Below are 12,647 nucleotides of genomic sequence, written 5' to 3'. Positions count from 1 at the left end.
TTCATTTCAAAATTAAGGATTATCTCCCTCATGCATAGCTCTTATCCTTGGACGAATTTGGCTCCACTTGTTTGGCACGCTGTTTTTGGCTATATTTAGATCTAAAACTTCATAGTTATTTCGGATTTCAAACATTTCGGTTGAGCATCACTGAAGAGACATTATTTGTCGAAATGCGCATCTGGTGCATCAAAATTGGTACCGTATAAGTTTTACATGATAACGATAGATAACTTGTACTTTAAATAAGTCACAAGTGACAAGTTTTATTGTAGCCAGAAGTGACTGAATGTCTTGTAGAATAAATGTATATCAAGTTAACCCGAATGTATAACATGTCATACTAAATATATGAAACATCATATAGAGCTCAAAATGCGTAAACAATGCATGCATCATACTAGTACGCCGTTGTAAGAGGTCTGTCGCTAGATTTACGTCTATGTCCACATACTTTTTTTTATCATAATAATCATGGGGTACCTTAAGGTATTCCATGTATAATGAAAGGATAATGAACAATTTTGAAGGATTTAGATTAACATAAAAGTTTGTTGATACCCGTAACTTTATGGTACCCCATGATTATTTCACCCCATGATTATTGTGCATTTTACTATGGAAACCCTTAACCTAGCTCCGTGGTATTTCATGACATAATTAAATTAAAATTACTTAAATTCGAAAAAAAAATATTCTTAATTTCGTAATTAATTGTACTCTAATGCAATTACTTTTTTGATTCCTCCATCCTTATACACAATATTGTGCAATTAAAATGAGGTTTTAGTTGGTAATAAGCTTTGGCTGGATTTCTTTTTTTTAAGATATGAGGCCAATAGGCGTAGTAATTTCAATAGGCCTCTGCATGTACAATCACACCAGACATTGTAAGAAAAACAAAGAAAAGAAAAACTACTCACAACATACCCTGTAAGAAACACACCCAAAAATATATTCACAGCATACTTTGTAAGAAATCATTCAAACAGATTTTACATGTTGATGTGTAAAATTAATAAATGTCGGACACCCAAACAACGCTAAACCCATAAGTCAAGCAAATGAAGGTTTTCCCGGAAACGGGATGCTTCACTTAATGATCTGTTTACGTACTATTGCACTAAGACGCTCTTTCCGAGGCGGTAATTTGTCAATGTTGATAAGTACTTAAGTATTTATATAATCTATGCTAATTATGTAAATTTTTGCGGCGGATGTAGACAACAACTGGAGATGCACGATTAACTTCTGTAGAAACTTTTAATTTCCTCATTTTCCCCGACGTTTGTTCTTTTGTTTTATACAGATTACCGGTATAAACAAGTTAAAGGATTTTCCCGCAAAATCTGATATCATGACATTAAAGACATATAACAACTAATGATGTGGGATTTTTTTTTTTACTAGGAATAATGACAGTGACATCATTATGTAATTCATTAATCATTCATCGGTGCGAATCTAAAAAAAAAAATTATATTACAGAAATATACATGTAAAATCAAAGTTCGGTGGTAAAACCGAAATATCGTGTTTGCATTCTAATACAAAAATTATCATGAAAATATATAAAAGAGTTGGTTCGCTTTTCAAACAGTAACGACATTCGCACATCAAATTAAACGGTAAGCATTTTAAATTCAATTACTTGACTGTTACAGAATTCCGCTGTGTGCTATTTGAGAGATCTGTATTTTTAATTAGATTGATAGAATTCATATTCAGCACTTTCATTAAGGTTACGATCGATATACGTCGAGGCTTGTGACATTTTTTTTTATCAAAGTAAAGTATCCTATTTTTTTCTACTACAACGATAAAACTAAGTAATGGTGTATTTGATGTTTTTAAAAGGATTCATTTGCATGTTTAAGCTATGTTCGTTTACAAAAACACGGTGATGGGCAAATACTCGTCTTTCGCTGCTGGGGCCAATGTTGCCATCGTCACGATGCCGAGGACGCTTCGGAGTCCGAAGTTTGACGAATTTAAATTCAAGATCATTGAATCACCCATACTATTGAAACCCAAATTACATATCAGGGGTCGAAATTAACTTTTTCTACTACGGGCTAATTTTCGCCTGTGGGTAAAAAAATCCACAGGCTAAAATGAAAACTTACGAGCTAAAGTAAAAATAATGAAGCAGTTATCTTTTTCATAGTTTTTTTAAATCAATGATTTTTCCCATCATTATTGAGCCTAGTGGGGCAACAGGCATCGTTTGGACAAGACACTAAGTTACGTTAGTCATATGGTGCAATGTTTAGGTCTCTTGACCATCGCACCTCTAATCCACAATCTGTTTACCGCAGGTCTAGATCCAATGTCTTCCAATTTTGTGCCACATCAGGGGTGTCACTAGTAATTTTTAAAGCGAATCCTGGATTCATGATTTAGAAGCAGCACGATCACGAGTCCCATGGACGTTTTTGATAATCGTCTACGCGCCGAGCAGTGCACCCGTGTCATCACTATCAACCCGACATCAATAAGACAATAAACTAATGTAGATACCGCGTAGGTCATTCTGAAAAAATGACTACCGGACGACTTGGTAAAACATAAGACTCCGATTTTTTAAAGATAAATTAATAACAAAAACCTCATACATGGAATTCAATTTAATCACCCCTATAAGTGAACAGGACCCGTGGCACATATCTATATTTTCAGGGTTACAGGAATCTCCGCTATCCCCTCGAAAACCGCTATCCACAGAAAAAAGTACACTATACCCAATACTGCGATCACATACCCAGAGAATCCTCTTAGATGGGTTGAGAAATAGTTATTTGAAAAAAATGGTACACTGAATTGGTACCGTTACCATTATTGATTATACATTCAATTCATTGAAAAATCCAATACATCCGGTGCCATTGCTTGTGACGTAATATTAGGTATACCACGCCCGATTAAATTAAAAAGATACAAATATACACACATACACACTAGTATAAATAAGGAAGTTAGCTATAAGGAAAACATGAATTTGAAGTTTATCTAAACATTCATAGTTTCCATATGTTCCCAGCTCTAGCCACGTGGAAGCCTTCTTTCTGTAGAGCCATAATTTCTTTTTTGAAATGCAAAATTTAAAGCCAAAGGACCAAACTCATGAAGAACAGAACATACAAAAATTTAAAACACATAAAACATCTTTAGATTTACATTTATAAACAAGAAATCCATTGATGATTTATTTCACACAATAGAAAAACAAATTATCAACAACTGAAATTGGTTAATGTTAGTATCACAAAATGTATTTATTTTTGATATAAATTTTTTGTATGTTGTACTCTTCATGGTTTTTCATTTCAAAAAAAGGAGGCCACCGCGTGGCTAGAGCTGGAAACATATGGAAACTATGAATGATTAAAAAATTCATATTTTTCTGATGGCTAACGTTATAGATATGATGGTGGTTACAAAGTGGTAAATTGCTTGCTTATTATAAAACCATTTTATTATAGAGCGATGCATTGAAATCACTGACTGATTTATGTATCATTATTTTCTTCTTTTTTGTTTTCCTCATTAATATACATTTGACTATATTCCATATAGCACAAAGAAATTTATATTTCTCATCAAATCATACATATTTTATGTATACAAATAGCAAAATACCAAATGCCTGAGGTGTCAATGGAGGTTTATATGGGGTTTCAATAAACAGGGTCTTCTGTCAGTAGTTGTGTATACTACTGATAGATTGATCACTGTTCGTTATCTTCACCTTTCATAGTATATATATACATATAGAACTAAACATAGCATGCATGCATAGGAAAGTCGAAGATAACGAACAGTGATCAATCTCATAACTACTTTAAGTTATACAAAATAGAGAGTTGGACAAACACGGACCCCTGGATAAACCAGAGGTGGGATCAGGTGCCTAGGAGAAGTAAGCAACCCCTGTCCACCGGTCACACCCGCCGTGGGCGACCGCTAAATATTTATTGGGGTTTTGGACAGTTGCAAAATGCAATAGGACACACATTTATTTTGACTTACATACTGAAAGGACATCGACTTTTTTTATTTTCAACACTCATAAGACAGCTATATTTTTTTTGCAAATGAATCAATGAACAAAAAATATAAAGTATTTCAAACTTTTAATTCAACTATCTTAAACAATAATACTGAATTGTGTGCATGCTTTATTTCCTTCTCAAGTTGAATATACTTCTTCAACAAAAACGGAAAACGGAAATATTCATATCTAGTGATCAGTCATTCAAAAACTTACTTTGTTAAACACCACTCTGATTCCACGCACAAGTAGTCTGAAGTTGAAATAAAAAATATGCTAGAGTTCCTCATTGACAATATCTTCGTGGTCTTTGGTGATCAGGTCTTCCAACAGTCTGTTGGAATTCCCATGGGCACGAATTGTGCTCCTTTGTTAGCTGACCTGTTTTTATATTCATATGAAGCAAAATTTATTCAAAAACTTCTACGTGAGAAGAAAAAATCTCTCGCTGTGACCTTCAATTCGACTTTTAGATATATCGATGACGTTTTGTCTATTAAGAATGATAGCTTTCATTCATATGTCGATTTGATATATCCCTGTGAGCTTGAAATAAAGGACACCACAGAGTCGTCCACTTCTGCTTCATACTTAGATATTTTATTGAAAGTAGACATTAACGGCAAACTAACAACTCAACTGTATGACAAACGGGATGATTTCAGCTTCTCCATCGTCAACTTCCCACATTTATGTAGCAATATTCCATTATCACCTGCATATGGTGTTTATATATCTCAACTGATTCGATATGCAAGAGCTTGTTCTGGGTATAGTCAGTTTTTAAATCGAGGTAAGCTACTGACAAACAAGTTGATGGTACAGGGATTTCAACAGTCTCGATTGAAGTCAGCATTTCGCAAATTCTATGGTCGTTATAACGATCTAGTTCGTCAATACAACCTCGCATTGGGTCAAATGCTGTCTGACGTGTTTCATACCGATTGTTAAGCCGTTCTTGGCACACTGGGTTTGACTGCGGATAACTCCGTTTACCTGATCAGGATATGGGGCTCACGGCGGGTGTGACCGGTCAACAGGGGATGCTTACTCCTCCTAGGCACCTGATCCCACCTCTGGTGTGTCCAGGGGTCCGTGTTTGCCCAACTATCTATTTTGTATTGCTTGTAGGAGTTATGAGATTGATCACTGTTCGTTATCTTCACCTTGCATACTAGAGACACTTTGCAATAAAATACTGGACCTTTGAAAAAAAATTCATATTAAACATGTAATTAAAAATCACAAAAGAAGAAGTATTCAGCTGTGAATAAAATTGCAAACATTACATGAAAGTTTTGCATGGAGTTCAATCATAGAAAATAAAAATGGTATATAATGTTGGTCATAACTTGAAAGATACTGACCAGAATTTAACTTAAGTGCATGTCTACGACAAAACCATGCAGAAAGCTATTCATGTTAGGTTTTCAGTTTCACTTTCTTCTGTCATAATTATTCATGTCAATATATTTTAAAACTTTTTTGAGAATTTTGTCAAAATCTATTAATCGACACGGTGTACAGTGCCTTATTTGGTTATCATTAGCAACGTCATTTTAAAGTCTAGAAACATCTTTAATAATTAGATAGTTTGCCATTACAACCTATCATTGGGTCAAATGCTGACTGAATTGTTTCATACTGAGCGTTAAGCCGTTTTTGACACACTGCTTTTGACTACGAATAAATCCGTTAATCTATATTTGGGTAGGTTAACAATTTCTAACAAAATTCAACAGCTCTTTGTGATTAAAATAATGTCTACATGTATTTTCCAATAAAATCACTGACCTAATTGGAAATTTACAACCGGAAGCTGAGAGGATAAAGATTAAAATCGACATCGACATTGTGACTGAGCACTTTATCGGACATTCATAGAACGTAATGGGAATCCTAAAGAAAAAAACCCGACCTGTTCTCTATATAACCAAATCAAATATCTTTATCTTTCAGAATTCAACGTCAAGAGGACAAGCAGTCGATCGCTAACATCTACAATCAAAGTACAGATAGTACTGAGAGATATCTACAAAAACACATAGGAAGGCTGCAATCATTTATGCAAACGATGGTAAGTAATGTTATTACTAGTCAAGACGAAAATGCAAAGCTTGGGCAATTTAGTAATCATCGTCGAGTTACCGTGCTTCATGCATATGAGATCAAAGCTTAGTATGTGTTTTATTATGTTATCATAACGAGTATAGTACGTAGTATGTCAAAAGGATGCGACTAATGTTGACAATTTTTGTTTTACACCACTGATAACTGCAAAGGATTTCCGAACGTTTATTTTACTCAGAAAATCCCTGTGAAGTTCATTTAATTGGTTTCTCTTGTGTTGTTTTGTTTGTTGTTGTTTTTCTTGTATTGCTAAATACAACAGTTCAAGATGCGAGATGATTTGTCGAAAAATGTTATTTATCCTAATAGAAGTTTGCATGAATTAATTAACCATCACTTCCGCTGACGTCACAATCAAAACATTGTTAGATGAGGGACAGGTACGTTACGAATGAGGAATATGTTTAGGTCCTAGAATTCATTGAAAGATGGCTTTCCAATGATTGGTGATTTTGTCCAACAGACAGACAACATACAGACAACATACATACAACACATAGACAACACACAGACAACATACAGACAACACACAGACAACATACAGAAAACACACAGACAACATATAGACAACACATAGACAACACACAGAGACAACACACAGACAACAGACAACACACAGACATCACACAGACAACACACAGACAACATACAGACAACACACAGACAACATACAGACAACACACAGACAACAAACAGACAACAAACAGGCAGACAATATACAGACAATGCACAAACAACAGACATAGAACACACAGACAAGATATAGACAGATAAGAACAACAAACAAAAGACAGGCAAGAGATAGACAAATAGATAGGAATAAACAACAACAAAAACTAATAGACAGGAAACACACAAACAAGAGATAGAGAAACAGATAGGAATAAAACAACAACAAAAACTAATAGACAGCAAACAGACAAACAAGAGATAGACAAACAGATAGGAATAAAACAACAACAAAAACTAATAGACAGCAAACAGACAAACAAGAGATAGACAAACAGATAGGAATAAAACAACAATAAAAACTAATAGACAGCAAACAGACAAACAAGAGATAGTCAGATAAGAACAACAAACAAAAGACAGGCAAGAAATAGACAAACAGATAGGAATAAACAACAACAAAAACTAATAGACCGGAAACAGACAAACAAGAGATAGAGAAACAGATGGGAATAAAACAATAACAAAAACTAATAGACAGGAAACAGACAAACAAGAGATAGACAGATAAGAACAACAAACAAAAGACAGATAGACAAACAGATAGGAATAAAACAATAACAAAAACTAATAGACAGGAAACACACAAACAAGAGATAGACAAACAAAAAATAGAGAGAAAAAAGAATAGACAGACAACAGAAAAAATAAAATTTTTAGAGAAGAGCTACGGTAGAAAATCCATCAGATTTGAAATAGATTTTTAATATAGATATGGGGAGGGAATATTTTCTTTCATTTTACATCCAGTTTACAAAAGATAAAAATAGAAACTGTGAAAGAGTAACATAACTTTGAAGACTACCTACTATTTCAGATGATTGTATTTGTGAGTATTTTTCTGAGCCTTGTGGAGGGCGTTGCCAACAATCCTATTCAGCCACAAGAATCTCCCAGAGTTAGCTTCTCCTTATCAACTCTTCTAAACATTTCCAAGTTGATTGACGAAGCTAACCGGTGCCCTAGCCAAACCCAAAATACGCTCTGTCCCTGGACCTGGGAACCCGAGATAAAGGAGAACAGAATACCGAGGGTTATTTATAAGGCTAAAAAACGCACAGACTCCCTGTGTGAAAGCAACCCCAACACAGAATGCAGAAGCGAAAAGAAACAGTTCGATGTCGTGTACCTTACCCAGAATTCCCAAGGAGTGTATGACCTTTTACCTAACGTTGAGGAACTTCCTGTTGCCATGACTTGTGTTCAAAAACAACGAGAGTATGTGGTAAACGGTGAGGACGTTGATTATAACGACTTTGACTAGAAATATATGACTGTTTGACTAGGAATATATGACTGTTTGACTAGGAATATATGACTGTTTGACTAGGCATCTGTGACTGTTTGGAATTCAATCAAAGCCTCTTACCGACTACATTCATAAATGGGGCGGATCAAGGCAGTTTATGGGGGTAGAGTATTTAGTACATAGCTCCTCAAAGTTTACAATGTAGAGAGATAAAACAAAAGACACAGAGGCGGATCCAGAAATTTTTTAAAGGCGAAGGGGTTGAGAAGGGGGAACACCAACTACAAAATCGCTATAGTTTTATCAAAATCATCTAGACCAAGGGAGGGAGTCAAACCCCGTAACCCACCCCTCCCGATCCACCACTGAAACAACTACATCGATGACCAGTGATATTAAACACAATTGGATTGTTTGACTATTACGAACTTTATCCTCGCTTGCTTCACGGTTGTAGGGATCTCTCTTAATAGTATACAGATAACAAACGTTTGTTTTTGTGGCGATGTGTTGTGCTTTTTACAAAACCTAATGTTACGATCCATTTACAAGTATAGTGTCTGCAGTATTAACTCCCCCCCCTCTCTGTGTGTGTGTCTGTCTATCTCTGTGTGTGTCTGTATGAGTGTGTCTGTCTGTCTGTGTGTGTCTGTGTATGCGCCTGTGTGTCTGTCTGTGTTTCTGTCTGTCTGTCTCTGTGTGTGTTCGTCTGTGTGTGTCTGTCTGCGTGTGTCTGTGTTTGTATGACTGTGTGTGTCTGCGTGTGCGTCAAAGACATGAATTATTTTACTCTTAACAACGACAGGGCATTATATTTTTAGGCATTTTGTCCGATTACTTTCAGGTTTTACCTTAAATGACATATCAAAGCACATGTGACTGTTCAGATTTCATTTCCAAAGACATCATCTGCGATTGTATGTTTTTACGAGTATACATTCTTCTGTATTTTGCAACAACACTATGTTTTATAAAACAGTATTAAAGATATTGAATGCAGTGACCCCTTTACTGTTTATTTATTTGAGGAAATACAGCTTATATCTTCCTGCCCGGTCTAAATGCCTGACAGTGGACACAATATTTAACAGTGCATTTTATCTCGGATCAGTTGAGAGATACATGTATAAACACCATATGAAGGCGATAACGCAGTATTGCTATATGTACATGAATATGGGAAGTTGACGATGGAGAAGCGGAAATCATCCCGTTTGTTATATAGATGAGTTGTTAGTGGAGGATGGTGGCTTTCATTTCGGGTTAACTATTTTGTGTCGACAGGTTAGTTTTACCCTACTGATGACTGCAGTCGTTGCTACGGTAATCCTGCTCAGTACGAGAGGAACCGCAGGTTCAGACATTTACGTGTATGGGAGGGCCAAGAATGAGGGCAGTCTGAGTACTACAATACATATAGTATAAGCAATGCTGCGTTGCGAATCAAATTCATGAAGGATACTATTTTTAAAGCTCTATGTATGAATGAAAATGATTATTGCCAATAGATAAAACGTCATCGTTACATCTAAATGTCGAGTTGAAGGCCACGGGAAGAGATTTTTTCTTCTCATGTAGAAACTTTTGAATAAATTCTGCGTCATACAATATAACTCACAGATGCCATTAACTCTCTAGTATAACTCATTCATTGTTTCATTCATTATTTCCGCACTTCTTAAGGTGGTCAACATATGTGTCAGATTTAAGAGAGCAAATGTTATAGGGGAAAACCATATTAATCAGATACGGATACGTCTGAGTGGTAAAAGTTATAGATCAAGAGGTCGCGTTCCTTTATCTAGACAAGAAAGACTTCGTGTGTGGGAGGGCCAAGAATGGGGGCAGTCTGAGTACTACGATGCATATAGTATAAGCAATGCTGCGTTGCGAATCAAATTCATGAAGGATACTTTTTTTAAAGCTCTACTTGAATCTGGGTCCTAGGAGCTTGACCCGATTTCCTCTTCAGAACGAAACTGTCAAGTCATTGGCCTCGACCTTCCCTCGGTTCTATCAGCACGCGGCTAATGAGCCGCTGCCTGGTGAATAATGACAGTTTCAATTGAAGGTGATCCCGGGCGTCAAGTTAACAGATCAATTAGTGGACAATGGTTGCAGGAAACTCCTGGTTTTAGCTTCCGCAATCTAGTCCTTCTTTTGGTCGGATATCGCTGAATAGACCTGAGAGTGTTATCGAAAACAGATTAGAGAGAAACTGTCCAACTTTAATACGCGGTGATAGATTTATATACAAGAGGCCCACGGGCTTTAATGGTTACCAGAGTACCATAACCCTATGTATACACCTGTCAGGGGGTCTCATTATTTTGTATTTAAGCCTCATCAGTTCACTATAACTAAACTTCATTATATAGTAAAACACGAATATTGAGAACCCCCAGATTCGGATATTTAACAGTTCATTGTAAACAATCTTCATTACACAGTAAAAACATGGTTATAGCAAATCTCCAGGACAACTGAAAAACAGTTTGTTATAACCAAACTTCATTATACAGTAAAACACAGTTATAGTGAACCTCATGGTCCGGGGAAAAAGAAACCCGGTTTGTTATAACCAAACTTCATTAAGTCCACTAAATTTCTAGTCATTTTCATCTTATCAATTAAAGAATGAAATATCACCTCGCAATAACATGAATTCCTTATAAGTGTGATTTACTGCAATTGTCTAAAAATGAAATCAAAGGTCTCAAGGGCCTGCAGAGTCGACTCGTCCACGATGTCCAATAAAAGGGGGGGGGGGGGATATATATACAGTACCGTCTTATAAACCCCTTTAACGCATGGTACTACACACTGTACATGCATAGCTTAACTAAATATCTATCCTGGAATTCCAACGCCAGGAACCAGGACCACGACACATCGCTTGAGGAATTTAATTATAAAAGCTTCAAAAGTTGTGTAAACATAAAAGTTCAAAGATCAAAGGTCACTATCTATGGTACCCAGCACAGCTGTATGAGATGATCTCTAAATGTCAAATATCAAAACTGAAAAGCCTATACCTAAACAAAACAGTAACAGCTCGGACGCATATTGTAGCAGGTATCGATAAAAAGTATTCTCTTGAAATCTTCAAATATCTTGATCGCCTCTTCCTTCGTTGTTTACATGAAATATTATTTATTTCAGATATATTTTCGTCAGAATTCTGTTAGAATATTTGTTCAAGAATTGCCATATCATTTATTTTCACGGAAAATTAAATACAATAAATATTGAAGTCCTTATTCATCTAACCCGAGTCTAACACCCCCACTCCCGTTCCTTCTTTATATTCATGCGCGATTAAAAATATTATTTCGATAGATTTCATAAGTCTTTCACCATTATTGTTTGGCTAAAATTTGAATATACATGGATCATATATAATTTTATTAACCATGTTAACAAATTTTAAATTCAATGAGAGACATGCAGAGCCCGCCTTCATATCCTCAGTCTCATCTTCTCCCAACTGTATTCAGCCGCAGACCTTCTAAGTCGATGCCTGACTCTAAAATATTTTCACAATTCATAAACAATGTGTGTGTTCCAATGACATTATTAAGAACTTTATATGAACAGCATTGATTTAATTTCACAACACATACACTGCCAGTCAAACTACAAGTATATTCGGTTGTGTATGAGTGAGGGTGGTAGTGAAGCGGTGAGTCCGCAAGACGGACCCAAAATACCCGACCACAGACCTTATCACCCACCCGAGTATTAGTTATAAAGTATCACTACTCCAACAGGCCTTATCACTCACCTGAGTATTAGTTATACATATCACTAGTCCACAGGCCTTATCAGTCACCTGAGTATTAGTTAAAACTATCACCACTCCCACAGACCTTATCACCCACCCAAGTATTAGTTATAAAGTATCACTACTCCCACAGACCTTATCACTCACCCGAGTATTAGTTATAAAGTATCACTACTCCCACAGGCCTTATAACTCACTTGAGTATTAGTTATAAAGTATCACTACTCCCTAGGGATTTATCACTCACCTGAGTATTAGTTATAAAGTATCACTACTCCCACAGACCTTATCACCCACCCGAGTATTAGTTATAAAGTATCACTACTCCCTAGGGCTGTAAAATCTGGAATGATTTTCCTGTACTGCATATCTATATTCAGCATCAGCACAAAACAAGATGTGTTGTTAGAAGGAGTCCATACTGATGATGAAAGACTTTACACAGTTTGTTATATTGACACTATATGACAGTTTTGGACCTGTCCTGTAGTCGGAACCCTGGGATTGCAAAATTCACAATTTTGACTCATCCCTTTCTGATTTTCCTGAATATGCATTTAGATTCTGCTTTTCCTGAATATGCATTTAAATTTTATAATTATTGAATCAGCAAAATTTTAAAGAAGAAGGCTTTCAAATATTAAAGATATTTAATCTCTATGACCATTTTCGGACCCGCACTAGTACCAATTCCCTCATCCTGG

The 12,647-nt window shown here is 35.8% G+C and overlaps 1 protein-coding gene across 3 annotated transcripts in view; it reads left to right on the top strand.

Annotated features, from left to right (window-relative positions):
• The window catches only part of LOC125660838 (uncharacterized), a 28,220-nt gene extending 19,062 nt beyond the window's left edge, over window positions 1-9,158 (top strand). For all 3 annotated transcript variants that reach the window (XR_007364487.2, XM_048892665.2, XM_056146887.1), the window contains 2 exons: window positions 6,011-6,128; window positions 7,728-9,158. Coding sequence is in view for 2 of the 3 variants with exons in the window: in XM_048892665.2 (XP_048748622.1) it covers window positions 6,117-6,128; window positions 7,728-8,174 (459 nt within the window). In the remaining variant the exon portion in view is untranslated. The remainder of the gene's footprint in view (window positions 1-6,010; window positions 6,129-7,727) is intronic.
• Window positions 9,159-12,647: the final 3,489 nt, after the last annotated feature.

This window comes from Ostrea edulis, chromosome 8 (assembly GCF_947568905.1).
Source record: "Ostrea edulis chromosome 8, xbOstEdul1.1, whole genome shotgun sequence".
Taxonomy (NCBI): domain Eukaryota; kingdom Metazoa; phylum Mollusca; class Bivalvia; order Ostreida; family Ostreidae; genus Ostrea; species Ostrea edulis.
This window is presented reverse-complemented; position numbering and strand designations above follow the sequence as displayed.